Source organism: Pipistrellus hanaki (genome assembly GCF_964339955.1).
Source record: "Pipistrellus hanaki genome assembly, chromosome: 19".
Lineage (NCBI taxonomy): Eukaryota > Metazoa > Chordata > Mammalia > Chiroptera > Vespertilionidae > Pipistrellus > Pipistrellus hanaki.
In genome coordinates this window covers 5,063,518-5,088,189 of record NC_140521.1, presented here as the reverse complement: position 1 = coordinate 5,088,189, position 24,672 = coordinate 5,063,518, and the positions used below count along the sequence as shown (strand labels likewise).

At 55.3% G+C, this 24,672-nt stretch overlaps 1 protein-coding gene across 1 annotated transcript in view; it reads left to right on the top strand.

The window, feature by feature from the left end:
• Window positions 1-24,672, top strand: part of MYO18B (myosin XVIIIB) — a gene marked incomplete at its 5' end in the record, with an annotated part of 150,699 nt that overhangs the window by 21,062 nt on the left and 104,965 nt on the right. Inside the window, 8 exons of the mRNA XM_084868469.1 lie at window positions 10,372-10,545; window positions 12,550-12,640; window positions 13,937-14,129; window positions 15,375-15,455; window positions 16,883-17,030; window positions 19,793-19,952; window positions 22,148-22,331; window positions 23,080-23,302. Of these exons, the coding sequence (XP_084724595.1) occupies window positions 10,372-10,545; window positions 12,550-12,640; window positions 13,937-14,129; window positions 15,375-15,455; window positions 16,883-17,030; window positions 19,793-19,952; window positions 22,148-22,331; window positions 23,080-23,302 (1,254 nt within the window). The remainder of the gene's footprint in view (window positions 1-10,371; window positions 10,546-12,549; window positions 12,641-13,936; window positions 14,130-15,374; window positions 15,456-16,882; window positions 17,031-19,792; window positions 19,953-22,147; window positions 22,332-23,079; window positions 23,303-24,672) is intronic.

Below are 24,672 nucleotides of genomic sequence, written 5' to 3'. Positions count from 1 at the left end.
ATAATAGGTTGCTCTAAAATCAGCTATTAAGAATTTCAAAGTCATATATAAATGTCTTTGCTTCGTGTCATAACAGATCACTTTGAAATATTCCATTAATCAGGGCGTGTTTTTTTTTTTTTTTTTTTAATGATGTTCTCCTTTCAGTGAGACTGGCTTCCTTAACTTATTTCGAGGGCCCCGATCCTATTTCTGTGCTTTTTGAGCTGATGAGATTCATGCAATAATCTGTGAGGAAGAATAAGGCCGTGGGCAGTGTCCGGACTGGGCCTGCTGGGTGTGAATCCTGGGTTGGCCTTTCTCAGCCTCAGTTTCTTCCTCTATAAAATGGGTTAATGATGGCACCAATTTTGTAGTCTTATTGTGGGGATTGAGTGAGTCAAGAACAACACACGTGGAGCACAGGACTTGGCTCATGGTGTGTGTGTGTGCTGGGGGGTTTGTTAGAAGATGGAGGCTCAGAGAGGGTGTGTGGTTTACGGAGATCACACAGCGGGAATGTTTCAGGGTGAGGTTTGAAAACTCAGCTCTCTTCCTGCAAAGATTGCTCCACTGACCTAGACTTTGCAATGGGCCGCTCCCCCATGCTCTGTGTCCTCTCTTTTCATCCCCACAGCAACCCTGACAGGAAGGTAGGGAGGAATTCCCTATTTTTGGTTCAGGATGCTGAGGCCCAGAGAGGCTGTGTAATTTGCCAGGGTCACACAGCTTCGTGTAGTGGAGCTGAGGTTAGAATCCGTGTCTGCTTTTCTCCTCCATGAGGCTGCCCAGCTGGCCCAGTCCTTCGGTGCATTCTAAGTGCCTAGGTCTTCGCCTCACTCCTAACAGCTCCTCAGCTCTGTCTAATTTCCACCCAGTCCTCCATCTCTGTTCAGTCTCCGGTCTCCGTTCCTCCATCTGGAAGGTCACCTGTTGAGCAGAGTAGAGGCAGGCAAGCTCACAATCTGGGCTAAAGGCCAGGCCTCCGGGACCAGAGTGACCTGCGTTCAGTTCTGGTTCTCCTGCGTCATTAGTGAGTCTCCTGATCTCTGAGACTCAGTCTCCTCATCTGTAAAATGGGGGTGATGACAGTGCCTGCTTCTTAGGGTTCTGGAGGCTTACCACATTTCACACAAATATATCACCGAAAGCTCTGCCATTGTGATTATTATTGCTGTTGTTGCTGTTGTTATAATAGGACATCCGCCCTCCATCCAGGGGGGTTTTCCTCGGCGAGGCTCCAATCTGCCGGGCTGGTTGTGAATCCTCTCCTGTCCTGTGGTCCCGTCGCTGTCAGAGATGACGGAGGCTTTCCCCTGCAAAGTCCGAGACTGTTTGTCACCCTGCCCGCTGTTCATCATTACTTCGCCAAAATGACAACAGCGTTCAGAATCCAAAAGGATAACAAGGATGAGCAATGCCTGCCTTGATGGCCACGCCGCTTTGCTTTCGTTTTTCTCTGGAGGCCGATGGGAGGTTTAATTCATTTGTCTTTCACTCAGTTTGCCGGTTTGCTTGCTGCTGACCCCGTTGCCTGATGTATGACGCGGTCAGGCTCGTACATAACCCAGCGCGGGGCCGAGTAATGGGCTGATGAAGGGAGGCTGCCAGCCGGCCGGGCACCACCCCGCCTGCCTTAATAAAGATGTCAGCCCCCGAACAGATCAGGGAGGGGCCTGCGGGAAGGAGAGATACAGCAGCAATAATGACAAGAGCCCAGCCCCCTGCTTTCTGCCGGGGCACCCCAACATCCGGCAACCAGGGGGCTCCATCCAGGAATAGCAGGAGGTGGCCAGTCGCTCCCTGAGCTGGAGCAAGGCCCCCTCGTGCCAAAGGCCGGTGGGAACAGCAACAGGGACGCGACCAACATAAAGAGATGGCCGTACATTCCGATGGCACTCAGCAAAGTGTTTTACTGTCTTCATTGTCTTAGAGCTACTGCATATGCAACACCGCGAAGTTGTCTTCCTGTGAAAGATGGAAGCAATATACAATAGAAGGATGTAGAATGAACAACTGTCTCTCCTCAGCCCCCACGTCCCCGCGTCCTCGGAGGCCGCCATTGTTAATGTTTAGCGGTGACAGTTATTACAGCGGGAGAGCCAGTGTGGATACACTGCCGTTAACTGAAGTCTGTAGTTTGCACAGGGCTTCCCTCTTGGCGTTGTACATCCCATGGGAGTTGACAGACGCATGTGACAGGGGTCCGCCGTGACATGGCCACACTGGAGAGTGTCACTACCTTGACAGGCTGTTTTTTCTTCCTGTTAAAATTAATTTTTTAAAAGTATATTTTATTGATTTTTTTACAGAGAGGAAGAGAGAGGGATAGAGAGCTAGAAACATGGATGAGAGAGAATCATCGATCAGCTGCCTCTTGCACATCCCCTACTGGGGATGTGTCTGCAACCAAGGTACATGCCCTTGACCGGAATCGAACCTGGGACCCTTCAGTCCGCAGGCCGACACTTTATCCACTGAGCCAAACCTAATTTCGGCAAAATTAATTAAAAAAAAAAAATCAATTTAGAGAGAGAGGAACGGAGAGGGAGAGAGAGAGAAACATTGATGGGCCGCTTCCTGTATGTACCCCAACCCGGAATCAAAGCTGCAACCTGGGCATGCGCCCTGACCGAGAACCGAACCGGCGATCCTTTGGCACACGGGACTAAGCCCAAACCAACTGAGCCGCACTATCCAGGGCTCTGATACACTTTTTTATTTGCAGTAATTACAGACTCACGGGAAGCCGAGACAACAGCACACAGCCCCGTGAGCTTTCCCGTGGCGGCACTGTACCCAGTGTAGTTAGCACATTATTAACACCAGGAAATGAGATGGGTGCGTTACTGCAACCTAAATGACAGGCTTATATTCAGGCCTTTAAAATGTCATTTAGCGCGAAAACCGGTTTGGCTCAATGGATAGAGCGTCGGCTTGGGGACTGAAAGGCCCCGGGTTCGATTCCGGTCAAGGGCATGTACCTTGGTTGCGGGCATATCCCCAGTAGGGGGTGTGCAAGAGGCAGCTGATCGATGACTCTCTCTCATTGATGTTTCTAACTCTATCTCTCTCCCTTCCTCTCTGTACAAAATCAATAAAATATATTAAATAAATAAATAAATAAATAAATAAATAAAATGTCATTTCGCTACACTGCACACATAAATAGTTGGTTGGTCGGTTGGTGGTCTTTATACAGATGGGTCCACACCATGTCCATGTCTGTCCCCTTTGCACTTCTCATCTCACTGCAAGTCTTGACCTCTGCACTCGGGGACATAGTGATTCCCTGATTCTCTTTGTTGACCGCAAGGGCTTGCCTGGAGTGGGTGGGCCTCCACCTATGTAACAGTCCTGCTGACCCTTCAGGGCACTTCCTGCTCTTTGCTGTTCTAAATCACCTCACTGAACGTCCCCGTTTGTGGGGGTTGTGCCCACGAGAGAGGGTTTGAAGGCGTGGCTTCCTGGAACTGCTAGTGGGTTAAAAGTTTAACATTTGCATTTCCCTGGGTGTTCACACGGCTCGGCTCCTTGAACCCTCCCAAGCCTATAGGATGGGCACTGCTGTTACCATTCCTGTTTGTAGGTGGAGAAACCCAGGCTCAGAGAGGTGAAGTCACTAACGCGGGGTCACATAGCTCTAAGTTGCAGGAAACTGGACCTCCGCCTGCCGCGCACTGTGTCGCTGAGGGTCAGAGGGAGGCGTGGACCTGCGGCCTCCACTTCAGGGGCCCCCGTCTCTGTCTGCCCCTCTGGCCTGTCCTCTCTCTTCTTCTCCTCTGATGTCACGTTTGTTTCCGTACGTGGAGCAGGCAGGCCTCGGGGGAGCAGAGGTCAGTCCTCCAACTGGCTCTTAGCAACCGAGAGGGGCATCTCCCTCCAGCCCCCCCCCCCCCCCCCAGCTGCTTCCTGACTCTAAGGAGACCAGGGCACACCTGTCCCAGGTGCTCAGCGCTCAGAACACACGCGCCTCCCTCCATTTCCCCCAGGAGCGCCGAGTAGGGTTGGTGTCTGGGCCCCAGCTGGTGGGACCAGCTGTGCTTCTTCCTTCGGGCCCTGGGTTGAGACATTGAGAGCCACTGAGTCAGGAGAAGCAGGGCAGCTGCAGGCCGGGCGAGATGGCTCCTCTGGGCAGAGGGCCTCGGATGGCAAGCTTCCCGGAGCCTCGCCTGCCCTCTAGACCTCCCTGCACGATGGCAGAAGCCAGGGACCATCTCCCATATGCTGAGCCCCGAGGCCTCCCCGCAGGGCTGGAGTGTCCACGTGCTGGGAAGGAGCTAGACTGGCAGGTCTGACCGAGCCCCTCTTTGTACAGGGCAGGGGCCACGGCCCAGAGAGGGGGAGGAACCTGCTCAGGGCCGCACAGCGAGGCTGCAAGAGAGGTGCAGGGACTAGAATCTGGGTCTCTGGACTCCTGGGCCTTTGCTGTTTATTCGGCTCAGCCCCCTCCTACCCACCCCCCTTCATCTTCCTCCTCCTCTCCTCCCTCATTTCTTTCTTCTCTCCTTTTATTCCGTCCTTTTGTCTCAATCAGTCTCTCCCCACTTTCTCCTCTCTTTCTTCCTTATCTCTGCTCTGTGCCTATTGGGTGGCGGTCCTCAGCTGTCCTGGGACACCAACCGCAATTTTCAAGACGGGATTTCAGTCCGATCAATGGAGAGGGACCCAGACGGCTGCATTGGTGATGCCGAGAGAAAATCCGAGGCAGGAGACACCCCACGTTCAGAATGGTCAGCCCCATCCCGGGGCCTGGGACCTTTGAGCTCAATCTCAAAAGCAGAAAACATTAGGGAGGGCGCTCCAGGCAGAGGAACCCCATTGGGCAGGGCCTGGGGCCCCCGTGTTTCCATCAGCAAGGCACCAACATGAAGACCCCTGCTCCGGCCCCGGACACTGACCCAGATCTCTGAGTAAGAGGGGATTAGCACTCAGCCCTACAACCCGGAGGTCTCATTGCTCTGTCCTCTTAGGCCCAGCCCCGCCCTCCTGCTTTCCTGTAACCACAGCCCCCACAGCCTCCGCCCTCCCCCAGCTGGTGGCTTGGCTCCCTGCCCGACAGCTGGAGCAGCCAGGCCTATTCTGGGCCACAAGCAAGGATTTATTCTGTGTTTTCTAAGCATATTGAATTCATTCATTAAGCTGGGATGGCTGCTCTGGGATGTAAACAATTATATTTAAAAAAAAAAAAAAAAAAAAAAAAAAGCAAACCCCAGAAGTGGCTGATGCTAAAAGGCAGCACCCCCCAGCAGCCCCAGGCCTCAGGAACAAGGGCAGGGACCGGGTTTCAGATTGGCCAAGCCACTCCCTCACAGGCTGGTCTTCCGAAGTCCTTTCCCATCTTCGCAGACTCTGTTCCCCACAGATAATCAGGGCAGCTCACATTTGCCCGGTGCTGACTGCTAGGCACTCAGTGCTTTGGCCATCTCAACAACCCCTTGGAATGGGCACAATTATCCCATTTTACAGATTGGGAAACTGATGGTCAGAGAGGAGAAAGGACATTCCCAGTGGGGGTGAACTAGATGCTCTCTGGGGACTCTCGCAGTCTTGATCACCAGAGACTCCATTAACCTGAATGCTGGAAGTCTGTCTCGTCAGTAAGGGCTCAGTGACAATTCTAGTGTGACAGTCTGGACTCATCGTTCAGAGACAGAGCATAACAACACTGCTAATGATGGTGATAACATTGATGGTGGTGGTGGTGGTGGTGGTGGTGATGGTGATTGTGGTGATGATGATGTGGTGATGGTGATAATGGATATGGTGATTGTTATGATGATGGATATGGTTATAGTGTTGATGGGGATGGAGATGTTGGTGACAGTGGTGGATATGATGATGGTGGTGGTGATGATGGTGATGGTGGTGATGATGATGGATATAGTGATGATGGTGATGATAATGGTGGATATGGTGATTGTGGGGATGATTATAATGATGGTGATAGGATTTGTTCATGGCTTCTACCCTGCCATACCTGTGGCCTTAGGCAAGTCATTCACAGATTTGTTGCTAGTCCCACCCCAAGTCTTTGCTCCTACAGACCCCCCTTGAGTGATGAGTGATCATGACCCCATTTGGCTGAGGTCTCCATGATGACTCTCCTCCTCAATGTGGACCCCCTCCTCTGGGGACACCCCAGGCAGCTTCACACCCAGGGTCTCATTTTTATCTTGAAAATGACCCTTTGGGAGAGGAGCCACCCCATTTTACAGACACAGAAACTGAGCCTCACAGAGGTGAGATCAAATGAGTTCAGGAAACCCCTGTCCAGGCTCCCCTCTTGTAAATTCCCACTGCACGTTGGCACACTCAGAGCTCTGAGAAGTCCTGCAGGAATGCAGCCTGTTTTGCTACGTTTAACCGGATGCTGCCCTAACTGCTTTGTTCAGCAAGCTGACTTCTCCCAGAACACCTGCTCATGTGCCCCAGGGCACTGGGAGTGGTCTCTGTGTTGTCCCGCCAGCCGGCAGGTTATGCGCAGTGATTGCTGTTTGATGATGAGCAACTGAGCAGCCATTTATAGACGCTTGTTGACCAGGCCTTACAGGGGGCACTGACTGTGCAGACGAAGACAGGCCCTGGGGAAGGTGGCAACTTTCTCCCAGGCCGAGCAGGTGGAACTTGGTGCCAAGATTTGTGGGGCAGCATGGCATCTGGGGGCAGTGGGAACAGGCAGGAGCCCTAAGAAGCAGGAAGAGACTTGAAGTTCTCCCCCCTGAGAGGGTGACATTTTCCAGTAGAAATTTGCTCGCTGTCCCTGGGCAGAAATCGGAATGCAACCAGAGTTTAACAGGCAGGTCCTTTGCTTAGCGATCTGCAACCTCACGGAGGCCTCTCAGGAACTCCATGGGGGTGGGTTCCCATTTTCCAGAAGAGGAAACTGAGGTTCCACGTGGAGGCAGGTGGGATTCGAACGCTGGAAGTCCGTCTCCGGAGCGCGGCCTCTTCTTGTGGCATCTACAGCCTCTCCGGCTTATCTCTTCCCTGCAGGGGGCGCCCTCCTCCCGGGGCTCCGGATTGTCCGCCTCCGTGTGAGGCTATGTGACCCGAAGCCCCGGCATTATAAATAAGCCACCCCGTGCTCACGAAGTCGGCACCAGCACGGCTATTGTGGGAGAGAGAAATAACTTGGTTATTAATACATACGGGAGGCCACCGTAATGGACAGCAATTGAACTCCTGGCGCACAGGGGACAGCAGCCATGCTATTTTTTCTCCCTCTCTCTCCGCCTCTCTTTGTGCGGAGCATAAAGGGAAAGAAAAACACAACCTGCCTTTGCAGGTGGATGTGAGAGGCTCAGAAAATGAAGTGCCGTTCCTCTCCCCGGCTCCTTTCTTTTCCCTTTTCCCCATTTCCCCTTGGTTCCCTCTCCCCAGGGGGCCTAGAATCAAGTTGTAGCTCAGTTATTCCTGTGCCGTGTGACTTAGCGCTGGGCCGTGCCCGTTTCTGTGACTCAGTGGCCTCTCCCGTAGAATCAGGCTCAACAGCACTCAGCCCGCCGACCTTGCAAGGCCAAGGTCATACCACCATCCTCCCACGCAGCGTGGACTCGCTCCGGTGTGCCTCCTCCGGGCATGGCGGGCTGCACGGACCCTTAGCCACTGAGAATAGAATGGAGTTGTTATTTGCTAATCATTTAAACATATGAAACAGACTCAAGGGTGAGCCGTCCCATCACACATATGTATCGTGCTTACATAAAATCCAGCAAGTCCTGCAAAGGGAAATGGGGGGCCAGGGGCACAGGTCATGGCCCCCGAAGGCAACGGGCAGCCTCCGGAGGGACAGCTGGCTGTGTTGGGATTGTGGATGCGCTGCCATACCGTACGTCATGGACAACTAAGGAAAACTTTAAGGGAAACTTTAAGGGCACTTGGTTTTTCACCTCCGACTCTGACTTCGGGACAGGGCCCCTTTATGAGTGGAGGCCCCTCCGCATGACGCCACGCTTAGGGTCTTGCAGGCTGGAGCCAGGAGGCCCGAGTTCAAGTCCTGCCTCTGCCGCTTACCAGCTGCATGACCCTGGAAAGTCATCCTCACTCACAGGGCTGCAGGGCGGACTTTGTGAGGCCGTGGGTGCTCAGGGCTCAGCTCAGTGCCTGGCCTGGGGGTGCTGCTTGGCTGACATTAGGATATCCAGGTCGCCTTTGTAATCCTGTTGGGCATTTCTGATTCTTTTTCTTCGGTGGGTGAGACCCAGGAGGGGTGATGCAGAAGGCACCGGGGAGCCTTCCTAGTGGTGCGATGCTCACAGAAGAGGGAGAGGATCCCGAGCTGGCCTGGGTGGAAGCCCACCACAGAGCTGAGCCCTCTCTGAGCCGAGATAGAGGAACCCGAGGCTGGATATAGTGCCCGGCCCGCCTTCGGGGAGGTGGGAGCGGAACATGCATTTTCCCCATCAAGTTCCCCGTGTGCCTCCTGGATTTCACAGCGGGATTCTGCTCTGTGTGTCTGGAACCGTGCCCCTTAAATCAGGCAGGATGTAGAGTCCTGCTGTGTCCATTTCCCGCTCCTCCTCGCCGAGAGGCGGTCGCTGCAGGTGGGGTGCGGGGGACTGTTCTGGAGCGTGGCAGTGGAGCGGGGCGGGCGCGGGAGCGGGCCAGGGCATCGCCTGCTCCACAGCTACAGCCGCTTTAATTTGCTGTCATCCCCACCTCCCTCTGCCCAGCAAGACGAGAGTCTCATTCAGGGCTAATGGCCTTTAATGCCTCTCTTTCTTCCTAACAGAGAGAGCGGCCCTCTGGCTCCCAGGTAGCGGTATCTAATGAGATTCTAATGATATTTTTGCGCTTGTGTTGTATTCAGTTCTACTTTCTGTCTGTGACAACGGATAATGGTGTTGGTGTGCAGCGGCCCCCGTACGCGGAGGGCAGGGAGAGACGAAGGAAGAGGCAGGCCCCTCCCGGGTGGTAGGTGGCTGGATTGACAGGGGGCCTGCCTGTGAGGGGTGTCTGGGGCGGCCACACCTGCCAGAATCCTAAACGTTTCTGCGGAGGCCTGCGGAGTTCATTTTGTCCAGATGTTGTCATCAACACCTCAAGCGGCTCCCAGTGTGGGAACGGTGGGCAGAGGGTACATTCCAAGGACAGGGGAGGGGGAGGAGTCTCGGATGGCCCAGGTCCACCTCCTGAGTCAAATGGTGGTCACACTCTGTCAGTGACCTCCTCCAACACATGGGTTCTCATGTGTGTGCTCTACTGTACATTTCCTTCCGCAGCGTGTTTAAGTGAGAAAGATAAGTGGGTCCATTGAAAAGAAAGTCATCTCTAGGGTCACCAGGATATGGGTGGCGTTGGAAGGGCTGACTTGGGGGAAATAGTTCTTTCTCCTGGCATCGGTCTGATTGGCGGTGACTCAGGGGTCAGTCTTCTCATGTATAAAATGGAATAATAATACTGCTTTCTGGGACTCCGGGGAGGATTTGATGATGATGATAATGAGGAGGAGGAGGAGTAAATACAACTCATACATACTGAGCCCTTTCCACGTGTCCTATCAGGAGTTCTAATGCAGAATTCTCTGACTCCAAAGCCACGAGCTGAACACAGGTGACATGTCAAAAGCAATGGGGTCAAGGAGTGGCCACCGTTCTCATCGCTACTGTCGTCCTCACCTTCTTTATCATTTTTGAAAGCGGCAGGACTTTTTGTGTAGCCGTGTTACCTCTCTGAATATCTGTCTCACCGTCAGTCCGATGGGAGTGATCTGTAGAACGGAGGCAGCGGGAGCAGGCCCTAGGAGGACCTCAGTGAAAAGCAGTGGCGACGTGCGACCCCGAGTGATGGGCCAGAGCTCCTCCTCTTTGCGTGGCGTCAAAGTCCCGGATAAATTTATCCCCGGAAATTATCTTGTTATCTGTTGACTTGTTCATTGTTTCATCCCCTCAGAGACTGTCAGCTTTGTCTGTCTTGCTCACCATTGACTTCCCAGTGCCTCACACAGGGAAGTCACCCATTTATTCAACACAGTAAATCTGTGTTGAATAAATGGGTGGCTAGATGGCTGGGTTGTGGCTGATTGGGTCGTTGAATGGATAGGTACGTGGCTGGGTAGATGGATAGATAAGTGAATACGTGGGTAGAAAACCCATACTTTCACTCGCCATCCCCTAATTCCACGTTTGGAGTGTGCCCTGTGGCATTTCTCATCGCTTTCCAAGGGTGAAGGATGAAAGTGTCAAGGAAGAAGGATAAACATGTCTCTTGGGAAACCTAACCTCTGCCCAGGGGCCATCTGCTAGGAGCCCAGGGCTGGGTCGGTGTTCAGGCTTCTGCTAAGGAGAGGTGGCTGGAGGGTGGGAGGTCCGAGGGTCCCCGGTTCTCTTGGACGCCCGCCCGCCCCATGCCCAGGACTCACCGCCGTACTTCTGTCCGTCCCCCTCGCAGTGGGCCGGAAGCAGTTTATGAGGTTTGAGTGGGCAAACCACGCCGCCGAGGCCCTGGGCTGTGAGTACGAGGAGCTGAACACGGCCACCTTCAAGCACCACCTGCGGCAGATCATCGAGCAGGTGACGTCCGGGTCAGGCCGCCGGGGCCTCGCCGACGAGGAGACCAGCTCAGGTAGGAATGGCTGCCTCTCTGGGTGGGCAGGGTCCCCGCCGGGCCCTCTCCTGGGCACATGCTCTCACACAATCACAAACATGTTCAAGACCCATACCACATACTTGAACACAGACATACACACCACGAAAATGTACACACACACACACACACACACACACACACGCATGCCGAGACATGTGCACACTCTATTTTGTGAGGCTGAGTCGAGCTCTCAGGCTGAGGTCTCCAGGGTAGATGTTAAGCAGGCAGGGGACTGGCAGGTTTAGAGATGCTGGGAGGCTGTGGGTTGCCTAGCAACGGCCCAGGTTGGGGGTGAAGTTGAAGGAGGGATGGGAAATGCTTCGGGGCGGCAGCGGGCTGCCTGGCATGTACAAGCAGGAGTATTTCTCCAGGCACCGGGGCATGCAGATCGGGGGCTTGTGCTTCCAATTCTGGAGGTGGAACCAGGAATCTGAAGGGTCGGGATCTGTGATCTGACACCCTCAGCCCTCCACCCCAACTCCTCATCCCCTCACCCCACTTCGTTCAATGCACTCTAGCCAAGGCTGGCTATTTCTATGGGACCAATGAGAGAGAGAGAGAGAGAGAGAGAGAGAGAGAGAGAGAGGGAGAGAAAGAGAGAGAGAGAGGTGGGGGGCGGGGGGAGTGTGTGTGTGTGTGTGTGTTTAAGCAAAATTGAAACAACAAGTATCTTAATAAATAGTTTGTAAGCTTTTTTATTCCTCCTAGCATTGAGGTAGGCACTTTTTCATCTCCTTCAGTATTCTTCTCTACCCATTTTAAAGCATTCTTTTGTATTTGGATGCACTACAAATGAATCCCTTTGCTATTGTTGGATATTTAAGTTGTTTTGCAAAAGTGATCTTTGCCAATTTGATCAGCAATCAGGAGAACATTTATACCCAGAAATCCTTGTTTCTCTGAATATTTCATTAGAATAAAAGCCTCTGAGTGACACTATGAAGTCCAAGTATATGAACATTTTATGGCGTCTGATATAAAATTGCCAAATGTCCCTCCCGAAGGAGAGAACAACAAGCATTCGCAGAGTTCCTACTGTGTGCCAGGCGCTGGGGGGTTGGGAGCCAGCAAACCAGAGATGTCTTGTGCTCTGGTCACTCTCAGCTCAGGGATGGGGGCGGGGGCACACAGGTTGATAACATAAGCACATGCAGGACATGCTGTGGTCAGTGCTGGGAAAGTAGCAGAGGTCTGTCCTTCTGTGACTGGCTTATTTCACTGAGCGCAATGCCCTCCACGTTGCAGCAAATGGCACGTTTGGATAATGTACGCCGCTATCCCACTTACATCAGAAATCTGGAAACGGCGGAGCCATAGGGGCAGAGAGAGAATGGTGGAGACCAAAGGCTGGGGGCGGGGGGAGGGGGAGATATTGGCCAGAGGATATGTAGTTTCCCTTATGCAGGATGAATACAGCCTAGAGAGTAGAGGACTGAGTAGAGGAGTGAGATGATCAGGAGGTGAGTATGTCTACTGTACAGCATAGTACCTGTCATTAGCAATGCTGTATTATGTAATGAAAAATTTTTTTGTAGGGTAAATCTTATGTTAACTGTTCTTATCACATACACACACACTCACACACACACACACACACAAAGAAAGGGGGAGGAAACCTTTAGAGGTGATGGTTATGTAATGGTGATATATATTTATTATCATACTTACCAGGTTGTATATAATAGGAAGGTAGAGCCTTTTGTACATCATTCATACCTCTCTAGATTAATTTTAAAAAAGAAGCAAGGTAGAGCTAGGAATTGGCTTCATGGGGTGTTGATCAAGGCAGGCTTCCCGGAGGAGGTGACATTGGGCTGAGCTCTGAGGGGTGAGCAGGATCCTGGAGATCCGGATAAGATACTTGGTCCTGAGAACACTGGTATGCGTTGTCAGCAGGGAGCTGGAGGTGGGGGTGTGGGTGAGAGAAGGGGGTTCTCAAGGCCAGTGCTGATCCTGACCCTTTTCTCTTTCCAATCTCAGGGCTCAAGATGACGGGTGTGGAGTGTGTGGAGGGGATGGCCTCGGGCTTGTACCAAGAGCTTTTTGCTGCCGTGGTCTCACTCATCAACAGGTAACCGCAGCCACTGCCCGGCACAAAGCCAGCCTCTGTGCAGGTCCACAGCGAGCCATTGGCAGGGCGAGGGCTGGAGCCCACAGCTGACCATCTCCCAAGTCCTTTAGCTCCTGCATTTTGGTCAGATAATCCCTCCTCTGCCCAGTGTGATAGGCTGGTCAAGGGGACCCAGGGAGGCGGTGGCTTGAAGGGACTTTGTAAACAGAGGCTCTGAACAAAACCCTTTTTTCTGTTGCGGTGTGTTTCCAAGAAAGAGAAGGAGGCTCTGGTGTGGGAACCCTTCACACGACCCGCGTGATTAGGGTCCACTCAGGGTCCGGCTTCTGGAGGAGGCCACACACTGAAATGAAGAAAGACTAGAAAAGAGTTCATTTGGGACAAATGGGGGGCCAGGCGGGAGTCAACCTCTAGTGGGAAGACTCATAGGCTCTGGCCTTGCTATCCCTTTTATTGAGGCTGCTACGGGCTACACCCATTACCCTTAAGCAGCTTTGGGAAACACCCATAGCCTGTAGGCAGGTAATAAGCGGATTATCATATCGGCAAGGATTTACATGATTACATGGGGAAGTTGCCTCCGCTACTATTGTCTCCATTAGATGGGGTGTGGTTGGCTCTGACCTTTCAGAGCTTCAAGGTTGACCAGCCTCTTTCTGTTAGTGAGACAATGATTGGTTTCCGGCGCTCTAGTCCTAACTTTATAGCAATTTGCCAGGGGACCTGAAGTAAGTCCTTTCTCCACTCTGGGCCTGGTGGGGAGGACAGTCCCTGTAGGCCTGCGGGATCCGTGGGAGGCACTTGCCAAAGGGTGAATTCCTTTGATTCTTACCACAGTCCTGGGGATCATCACACCATCCTTTCAACAGCTCAGAGAGGTTACTTCACTTACCCCAGGCCACACAGCCTGTAAGTGGTGAGCCTGGTTTTGAAAGTAGAGCCATTGGCTGGAACCGGTTTGGCTCAGTGGATAGAGCGTCGGCCTGCAGACTGGAAGGTCCCAGGTTCGGTTCCGGTCAAGGGCATGTACCTTGGTTGCAGGCACATCTCCAGTGGGGGCTGTGCAGGAGGCAGCTGATCGATGTTTCTCTCTCATCGATGTTTCTAGCTCTCTATCCCTCTTCCTTCCTCTCTATAAAAAAAAAAAAAAAATCAATAAAATGTATTAAAAAAAAGAAAGAAAACCCAGCGCGCTGCCTCGGTTTCTCCATCTCTGTGACGTGGGCATTGTTGGCTTGGCTCACGGGGGCTCTCGGATGCCTCGTCACCTCGGGACCTCTCCCCCTCTCTCCCCAGATCCTTCTCCTCCCACCACCTCTCCATGGCCTCCATCATGGTGGTGGACTCTCCGGGCTTCCAGAACCCGCGGCACCAGGGCAAGGACCGGGCCGCCACCTTCGAGGAGCTGTGTCACAACTACACCCAGGAGCGCCTGCAGCTGCTCTTCTACCAGCGGACCTTCGCCTCCACGCTGGAGCGCTACCGGGAGGTACGGCTGCCGGGCCGAGGGGGCCTTCCCCGGGGTGCAGCGGACGGCGTGAGGCCTGGACCTCCGTAGCCACGACCGCATCCTGTGTGACTCATCACTGAACAAAAACACAACAACAGACAAACCCTAACTCCAGGCCTGGCTCCCAGGCCTGTGGCTGCCGTGCCCCCTTTTCCCTTGCTCCCAGCCTCCATCCGTGCCCACCCCCGCTTCGGCCCTTCAGTTCGGAGACACCGAGGAACGTGGGGATCCCCAGGCCTTGCTCCCACAGTTGCCTCTTCCTGAAGATGAAAGTTCTTGCTTGCCACCTCATCGAAGCTAAGTCCTCCCCTGACGTGGCGCCTGCGTCCCCCCAGATGTGAGATGCCCTTTGCCGTGGTGCTGGGCGGAAGCAGCGGGCACCCTCTCTGGACCCCGCAGCGTCCTGGAGTGGCAGATGCAAGTCCCCTGCCAGGAAGCACCTAGAGAGACCGGGTGTGAGCGGGAAATGCATGCAGGCTTGTTCCCACCAGTCCTTCTTGTCTCGCTAGAAAGAAAAAAAAAAAAAGGTTTAGATTGAAATATAACAGCTACACAAGAAAAGCACATAAATCAGAAGTAGCTGCTTGATGGATTTCTCCAAACGAACATACTCACACACCTACCGTCCCGGTGGGGCAGTGCAGCATTGCCAGCACCCGGGTTTCGGCTCCCTCCTTCCTCCCCGAAGGAGACCCCTTGACTCCAGCAAGTGCTAAGGGCAAAATATTAGAAATACTCTTTTTTTTTTTTTTTTTTTTCAATAGAGAATGGGTTTTTCAAATTACCGCCATTTCTTTGGTAGGAGCCCAAACAAGAGCAAGAAACATACAAGTATCAACATGGGATACATCTCAGAGAAAAGACATTGATGAGACCTGGGGTCTGACTCTAACTCTGTCATTTATTGGCTGTGTGGCCTTAGGAAAGTCGCTCACCCTCTCTGATCCTCGATTTTTTTTTTTTTTCTTCACATGTGAAATAGAAATAACACTTGGGTATCAGTTACCATTTGCCATGGCAACTCAACCTCATAAACTCCCTGAAAACACATGGGCTTTAAAAATAACCTTTTGTTATTGCTTACGAGTCTCTGGGCTGCGTGAGCAGCTCTCCTGGTCTCCGGGGTGAGAAAAGCCCTCACTCCTCTCGCCTCTCCCAGCAGCTCTCTGTCCCGTTCCTTCGGCTCACGGAGGGAACTGACCCGGAATCTCTGTGACTTTTCAGGAAGGCCTTCCCGTGCAGTTTGACCTCCCGGAGCCGTCCCCGGCGACCACGGTGGCCCTTGTGGATCAGCATCCCTCCCAGGTAACACCGGGCCCAGCCAACCCAGGCTCTCAGACACCAAGAGGCCTTTCGGTGGAAATACTTGCAGATTTGAGCCTTTAAGCAGACAGACGAGTCGCCAATGCTCTCTGCACCTGGCAGGGTGCTTGGCACCGAGTAGGAGCCCTGCAGGTGGAATTTCTCCTGCCATTTGACAGCAGGGACTGCCCGTCCCCTCCTCCCTGTGTCCATCCAGGCGGGGCGGGCTCCCGGGCTGCTCCTGGCTTCCAGGGGGCTGCACCGTCCCCTCCAAGCCCCTTTGTTCGTGAGCCCTGCCAGCCGTTCACCTGCTCCTGCAGCTTGTTGGCGCCCCTCTTGCTGGCTCCACCTCCCTGTCATGTTCCCGTTCCTGGAAGGGGAAGTCCTGGAGGAACGGCTGTGGCAGTGAGGAGAGAAGGGCTGTGATGTCCCCAGGTGCCTGGGCGGTGGCTGGGAAGAGCTGCCTTCGGAGGAGGGGCTGGCTGTCGCTTTTTGACGCCAACAAAGCAGCACAAGGTGAAGGGACAGGAGGCTCGGGGCCCAGTTCTGGTTCTGCCTGTGTCTCTCCATGCGGTCTGGACATGTCTCTACACTAGGGGCCTCTGAGGAGTGTGGGTCCTTGTTTCTGTTAGTGAAGCCCGCTGCCCTGATGTGCTGGGGACCCTCCTGGCTTTAGCACTGAAATCCTTACGTCCTGTCCCTGTCCCTGTCCCTGTCACCAGGGCCACCGTACGCACCACATTTCCTCTCTAACCACTCAGCACGGCCATTGGTTATGCCAGCTCATCACGGGCCCTCGGATAAGCCCCTCCGTGTCCCCGGCCTCTCTGTCCCCCACGTGCAAAATTTTAAGCATTTCCTGGATGGTCTCAAGCTCGGGGCTAGATTTCAAATCCCGTGTCCGTGCGATGGAACCAAGTTCACCATCTCCTCGGAAACATTATTTGGGCACTTCTCCTCCGCCCCCAGGATTTTAGTTTTTAAAAGTCGAAAGACTTCCAGGGGGAAGCGATGCGGATGGAGGAAATCCTTTCATGTGGGGCTGTGCACGCACACACCAGCCGCATGTGTATCTAGAAAGGTGTCCTTCGCACGGCGCTGCCCTGTGTGAAATCCTCACACAGCCCTCCGCGGAAGGGACCGCCAGCCTCCACTTGACATCAGAGGAAATGAGGCTCAGAGAGGTGCAGCGAGTCGCCCAAAGTCACACAGGAAGTGAGGGCAGAGGTGGGATTCCTGGAGCTGAGAGGTGGTTCCAGCGTTGTGGTTTGGGGGTGAGTGGTAATACATGGAAGTGTGGATCGGGGACGATGTTCCAGGAACGATGCCTGGGGTCCAGCTCCCGTGACTCCTACAAGGGGGGAGAGAGGGCCAGGCCTGGCCCCTGTCGGGGACCGGGGCTCCTCAGTGTATCGTGGCTCTCCCGCCAGGTCCGCCTGCCGCCTGGAGGAGGTGCTGTGGACGCCAGGGGCCTCTTCTGGGTCCTGGACGAGGAGGTCCGGGTGGAGGGCTCCGGTGACGGCGTGGTGCTGGAGCGCCTCTGTGCGGCCTTCGAGAAGGAAGGAGCTGGCGCCGAAGGTGAGGGGTGGGGGGGGGGAGCTCGGGGCGGGAATCCGTCCTTGTCAGCCGCAGAACAAGGGCAGCCGGCAGGTTCTTGGAGGCCCTGCCGTGGCCCAGGCCTACAGTGTCTTAACATACATGTTTTAACATACATACGTGATGGGCTGAAGGGGATCCTCCCCCAAATTTACACGCTGACGTCCTAGGCCTCAGTACCTCTGAGTGTGCGTCTGTGCAAAGGAGGGGTCTTTAAAGAGGCCACTGAGGTGAGCCGACGTCATGGGGTGGCTTCTAACTGAACATGACTGGTGTCCTTTTTTTAAAAAATATGTATTTTATTGATTTTTTTTTTACAGAGAGGAAAGGAGAGATATAGAGAGCTAGAAATGTCGATGAGAGAGAAACATCGACCAGCTGCCTCCTGCACACCTTCCACCGGGGATATGCCCGCAACCAATGTACATGCCCCCGACCAGAACCGAACCTGGGACCCTTCAGCCGACAGACCGACGCTCCACCACTGAGCCAAACCGGTTTTGGCGACTGGTGTCCTTTTGAGGAAAGATGGGGCACAGACACACACCGAGGAAGGCACAGAGAGAAAGTGTCTGTCCCCAAGCCAAGGCCTCAGCGGGAAAGCAAACCTCCCGACACCTTGGTCTTGGCCTTCCAGCCTCCAGAGCTGGGAGGAATGTATTTCTGTGGTGCAGGCCACCCAGCGTAGGTACTTCGTTATGCATGTGTTATTGATAGTAATCTATTTGTCTTTATAGCAACACAGTCATGAAATACAATTAACTATAATAATGCAACTTATAAAACATATACATGTATATGATTTATACATATAATTACATATATGCCCTGGCCGGGAATAGAACTGTGACCTCCTGGTTCATAGGTGGGTGCTCCACAACTCAACCACACGGGCGGGCAGGCGTGGGGCTTTTGGGGTGTGGGGGTGGAGGAGGAGGCACACCGGATGCAGATCGGCCAGGAGCCAGAGCTGCTCAGAGCTCCCCAGGCTGCTGTCCACAGAGACCTGGGTTGGATCCGGCTCCATGACTTCACCGTAATGTGCGTGGCTTCTGGGAAGTGGCCTCCCAGGGGACTGGAGCGAGGACGGATGAGCTCATGTGGGCCAAGAGGCGTTCGTGCTTCCTCCCCCTGCATCTCGCTGCCCAGAAGGCCCCGCCTCAGAGCTGTCCCCTCCCGGCTCCCTGGCCGCTTCCCTCGGGGCCCTTTCCGGGACTTTGGGTGCTGCCATCTATGTGCTAGCTCCTCATGGCCCTCTGACGTCCTGGGGCCCGCAGGGTGCAGGACACAGGCCTGTTCTCTGCTGACCCCCCCTAGGCCTCGGTAGAACCTGCCCTTTGCCCTTCCCCTCTCCTTTCTCGCCCTGTTCCAATCACACCACTCTCAGCGGCTCCTTACACATCCCCACCCCCGGGTCCTCCAGGGGCTGTTTCTTCTGCCTGGACCGCTCTCCGTCCCACGTCAGTGTGCATCCCTCCCTCACCTCCTGCGGGTCGCAGGGACCTGCCTGACCACCGTGTGTGTGAAAGAATAACCCCCACCCTCCTGCACCCGTCTCCCTTCCCCTCTGCTCCATGGCCGCTATCACTGCAGCGCAGCTCGCAGAGCGCTGGCCCGGGGAGGAGGACAGTGACTCCGGTACAGGAGAGAGGAAGTGCCAAACCCGACGGTCCCGAAGCAGATGCAACGGGTTCCTCAAGTGGGATGCTTTCTGCATCTTGGCTTTTGGACAGAAGAGACAGGAAGTAGGGTCAGAAGCAGAAAGTGTCCTGTGGGGCGTGGCTGGGACAGGAGGGACTTCGGCTAACCTGTGGCCCCTCCCCTTTTCCTGCGAGGCCCCCCGATGCCAATCACAGGTGCCCCGACAGGATGCCCTCGTTCCCAGGGGAGAGACTGTCACTCCTTTGTTGCTGCCGGACTGAGAGACAGTGACTCAGACATTTTGTTAAAAAACAAACAAACAAGCAACCTTTGCCTCTAGGGCTTTCTGATTAGCTGAGTGAGCGAGAGCAGCCAATCAAACAGGACACGCGGGGGTCTGGCTAACCTGCCCTCGCTGTCTGCTATTTCTCGCCGCAGGTGTGTTGGCGAGCGGCTGGCCCGAGGGGGCTGGGCAACCCCTCCTGGCTCAGAGATTTAAGTGGCACAGCCGCTGTCATAAGCAGTAGAGTCGGGATTTGAACTCAGGTCTTCTCCCACTCCAAGCCCATTTGTTGCTCCCACTCAGACTCTCCCAAGGAAGTGTCTGCCAGCATCTCCCGAGAGCAGGCTGTGCCTTTATTTGGTCGATGGTATTCAAGATAAGCACATTTTCAACATTTTAAGCAATTATGTATTTATTTTCATGACTATTAAAAAAATAAACATAGTTTGCTCACCAAACCCGCAACATAACGCTCCTTTATAAATGGGTTTATCTGTAAAAATGTGAGTCAAGTTAAGGAAGTCATTAATAACGGCCCAGGTGATTCATGGGCCTGGCAAAAAAAAAAATCATGCAGATTGCATGCACTAATGATGCTTGGGGAAAACAGGCAGTCTGGAGTCAGGACTATAAGGAGGAATAAAATCCATGTGGGAAATAAGGCGGACAGATGCACAAAGCAGGGGACACGTGGGTCCCCAGAACGGTCAGCTCTAGCTGCCCGAAGACACATTAACATGCAACGCGCGTGCGCTCGGTGACGCCAGGTGACCGCAGAGTCCCCGCTGGGCCCCCACACTCACGCGCTGTCTGCTTGCAGGGACCTCTGCCCTCCGACCCTGCGAGCAGCCCCTGCAGTGTGAGATCGCCCACCAGCGGGGACAGGACCCCGTGCGCTATGACCTCGCGGGCTGGCTCCACAGGGCCAAGCCCAACCTCTCGGCCCTGGACGCCCCCCAGGTCCTGCAGCATTCCAAGAGGTGAGTCCGCAGGGCCGGGGCCGGGCCGGGGCCGCTGGAGGTGCAACCCAGCAAGGGAGGGCTGCTCCGGGAGCCGTCTCTAACCACAGGGCCGTAATTCAAACCCGAGCGGCGCAATGTCTCCCCAGGGCCCCTGAGCCCAGCCGAGGAGAAGAGCCGGCCTCTGGGGAGGCGGAACAAATGTCCGAGGCTGCGACTTCCTATTTCGGCTCTTCGCCTTTCATTAAGTATCTGAGAGATGATGTGACTGGAACGGCTTTTATAGACATCCCAGAACGCGGGGGGTTGTAAAACCGAAGTGATAATGTTTTGTAGCATTAAAAAAAAAACCACCTCACTGCATCCCCTGGCTGCTCTTTCCAGAAGTGCTGGCCGAGGGCGGGCAGCAGTCACCGCCTTCAGTTTGGAGAGTTACTTTAAGTGCGTGCGTGCGAGTGTGTTTGTGTGTGTGTGCATGTGTGTGTGTGTTTGCTTTCCCCACCATAAGATCGGGGTTTGTTGGATAAGACCACGAGATTTGGTAGATGGCGCACAGCTTTGGCGTCAGGCAGATACTCAGATCCTGCTTTTGCCCTTTTCAAGCCTGCATGACCCGGGCCTCAGTTTCACAGTCTGAGTCGTGGGTGTGATGCCCGGCTGCCATGTCTGACGGGAGGTTTTAGCGACGTGACTGATGGCTTCACAGGTTAGCCCGGCTCCTAGCGGGCCCTCAGCTCACCTCTCACTGTGGCCACGGAGAGTCCCTTCCTGCTCCAGGATCCTGCGGCTCAGGCTGGGCGAGGGGCGTGGGGTTTGGAAAGGGGGAGGCCAACCTCTGTGGGCCAGGCGGCCTGGTGAGCAGGGAACATCTGGAGGAAGGAACAGCATGTGCGAAGCGGCGCTCACGGGAGTGAAAGAGCGGGCAGGTGGGGGGTAAATCCCACTGGAGGCCTTGTGCGCCCGAGAGCCCAGCATTGGGGATTTCCGAGAGCAGACAGCGCTTCTCCTCAGCGTGTAGATCTGCAGCCGAGAGCGCCAGATGCGTCAGGATAGGTAGCTTGGCATTCTGATTCCCAGGTGCCACTCAGTCTCTCTGGGGAGGGCCCCGGGGCTTGCTTTGCTGACAAGCTCCTCAGGGGGTTCCTGGACACTCAAACTTTGGCCAAGCGCCTGTGCCTTATATATCAGAAGCTGAGGCCCAAAGAGGACACGTGACTCACCCAAGGTCACCGAGTAAACTGAAGGCCAAAGGTCGAGTCTTCCAACCCCCCAGATGGGACAGTCCCTGTGTAGGGACCAGGGCTAAGGGTATGGCCTCCTCTCCCTATTCCAGCGGGTAGTTCTTACATGCCCCGGGGGCCCTGCCCTCTCCTCTCAGGGCTCCCGCTTCCAGGGGGCTCCCCGGACCCCTCCCCAGATTTTTATTTCAATGCGAGTGTTCTCATGCCATTGTTGGTCTTTGTGCTCGGTCAGGCATTTGACCACTTGAAGCAGCTCTGGGCTTTTGAGACTCATTTCGTCAACAGTTTGCACAGTTGGGTCAGGCATGGAGGGAGATGGATAACGGGTCTTGAGGGCTGGGGCTGGGGTGCGTCCTGGGGGTGCAGGGAGCAGTGGGAGGTGCTTCGCGCTTCTATCGGAGGGAGGGTCAGGTGGGAGCTGAGAGGCAGGGGCTCCTTCTGGGGCCCGGCCTCATCCCAGGGCACAGCAGGGTCTGCCCAGCCTTCTTAATCCTCTTCTGCCCACTGAAGCAGGCGGGCAGCTCAGGCTTCCCGGAGCAGAGCCTCCAGGGGCCCGGGCTCCGGCCCACCAATCTCAGAACCTGGACCTCACAGGAGTGCCCAGGGAAGGCACTACCCGCCCCTCGGATCAGGCCGAACTTCTCAGCCTGCGAGTCCGTCATTCTTTGCTTGAAAGACAGAGTAACTACCTACTCTGTGCTGGACCAGTCCTGGGGTCCCAGAGATGCTTCTGCTCTCGGAGAAGGTGCAGCAGGGGTAGCCAGCAAAGGAGAGAGGCTCAAACGGGCGGAGAGGGGCCCGAGGAAGGAGCTGACGTTGGTCAGGAGGCAAAGGCTCACCTGGCCGAGAGGGACAGTGACCACCAGCACGTGTGACTCCCGGGGAGGGTCCAGGAAGCAGGTCAGCAAGAAGCAAAGTGGACCTGTCTCCCGTGGAAGCCCTAAAGGCCCCCCCTCTTCCCCTTGGACCTGCCAGGGAGGAGCTGAGGAGCCTGTTCCAGGCCCGGGCCAAGCTGCCCCCCGTGTGCCGCGCGGTGGCCGGCCTGGAGGGCACCTCCCAGCAGGCCCTGCAGAGGAGCTGCGCCGTGAGGAGGGCCTTTGCCAGCAGCTTTGCCGCGGTGAAGAGGAGAGCGCCCTGCTCCCAGATCAAGCTGCAGATGGTGAGTGATGCTCTGCCCCCACGGCCATGCGTCCCTCCCCTCCTCTGGGACGGGGCACCCACCTGTAGCGCCTCTGACCTCCCCGTGTTCCTGGAGGACAGGCGTGGACCTAGTGCCACAGAGGAGGGGCTGACACTCGGGGCAGCAAGGCAATGGCCACAGTCACACTCCTAGGGTGTGATGGTCCCAGTCGGAAACCAAAGCCCCGGATGCTTGGTGTTGACTTGAGTGGCTACAGGCGGTTTGCGGGAGCCACCTTGTCCTCCTGACCACGCAGGCCCACCCACCTGCCTTCCTCCCAGGGCCCAGAAGCAGCAGGCTGTAGCCTGGATGTCACTGTGTTACTAGAAACGTCCACCCAGTAGCAAATGAGGACATTTGGTTGGTCAGTGGTCGGGCTGAGCCCGGCGGGTGGGGGCACGGGAAGCGTAAGTTTTGGAAAAAACCCTCATAGCATCGTCTACTGAAATAGCCCCCAGATTAGGTCCTGGGTTCTAGTCCACCTCTTCTGCTGGGCCACTCCCTATCCCTCTCCATGCCTCAGTTTCTCTCTCTGTTACAAGAGCCATTATGAAGGCCCCCTGGTTTTCCTGAGTACAAAGCAGGCCGTAGGTAGGGGGTCCTTGGTGTAGGACAGAGGGGCCCCAGGACATGCTCAGGCGAGAATGAGTGTATGCTGGGGCATGTCCTGACCCGTGTCTGTGTCACCCTGGACAGCTGGCCCTGACTCCCTGTCCTCCGGTTCTAGGATGCGTTGTCCAGCGTGATCCGAAGGTCTCAGTTGCACTTCATCCACTGCCTGGTGCCCAGCCTCGCGGTGGAGAGCAGGGGCGGGCAGGGCGCTCCGACCCCACCGCCGCCTGACGGGGACAGGCCCGGAGCAGGCGGGCCCCTGCCCTTCGACATCCCCGCGCTGAGGGTCCAGCTCTCCGGGTCCTACATCCTGGAGGCGCTGCGTCTGCACAGGGCAGGTAAGAGCACCGGGGAGCGAGCACCTTGTGTCTGGCGCCTGGGACATGCCCGCCGACCAGGGGCAACCAGGGACAAGAGCACCGAGGATGTGCCAGGACCCCTCTGCTGACTCTTCCCAGCAGCCCTGTGAGGGGGAGGCTGCGAGCACCCCCATTTTACACATGAGGAAACAGAAGCTCAGAGAGGTCAAACGATGCGCTCAAGATCACACAGCTGGGTGGTGGCAGAGCCTGGATTTGGATCCAGGTCTCTTTAAATCCAAAGCCCTTTTTATTCCTTAAAATAGTTGTGTGCTCCTGGAAGGCTAGGGCTGTGTCTTACTCACGTTCCTTCCAGCAACAGATGTGTTAGGAGCTGCAGCTTTGGGGTGGAGAGTAGAGTGCCCCCAGTGAGGAACGCTTTGGGTAAGATGCTCAGCCGGGTTGGGGAGATCAGTGTGGAAGCCGGTGATGACAATGCGACGTGGCAAGGGTACGTGTCACACGGGGATACAGGCAGTGGATGTCTGGAGGAGGAATCTCTGGGCTCTCATTGGGGAGACCTCCTAGAGGGGGAGCATCTTAGTTGGGTCTAGAAACAAAACAAGCAGCTGGCCTGGGGTGGCGAGTGGCGGGGAGAGGGAACCTTGAGCAGAGGGATCAGCATATGCAAAGGCCCGGGGGCACTGCCCAGCCTGGGATTTCAGGAAAGGGGGTTCAGAACGAGTGAGGGGCTTGTGAGGGGGGCAGGTCCAGCGGGGAAGCTGGGATCTGGTCTGTGGAAGTTGGGTTCTCCCAGGTCCAGCTGGGGCAGTGATGGGTGGTGGGGGACAAGGGGGTGCAGTCAGAGGAGTGAAGTCTCCCAGGCCTGTGTTTTAGAAAGCGGGCATGCACCCGACATTTCCACCCTCGGCTCATCTCAGGAGCTGAGTTTGATCGGAATCCTTCCCTTTCCTTTCTGCCTCTCAAACCCCAGAGGCAGCCCATGGATGCCCCTCCCTGCCCACAAGGAATGCCTCAGGTGCAGGAGGTCTCTCTGCAGAAGGGGGGGGGGGGGGCTGGGGCTGGTGGGGAGCTCAGGTGGACCCCCGTTTGTTTAGTGACTCTGTGGTCACTGACACCCCAGCTTGTGGCCGCTGCGCCCACCTGTTCCCAGTGTGTTCATAATGGAACCCTGGGCCCAAGGCATTTGATGGAGAAGCTGGGAGCAGCAGGAAGCAGTGATGAGGCCCTCACTCCCCTGAGTGTCTCATTGATTCTCCCTCCTGCCTGCACAGCGGGGCGGAGAGAGACAGATAATGTCAGGGAGGAGCGAGAGCGAGATGGTCACAGCCACAGCTGAGGCGACCGATCGATCGATTCTGCCTGGCTGGCTGGCGGAGCGCCTGTGT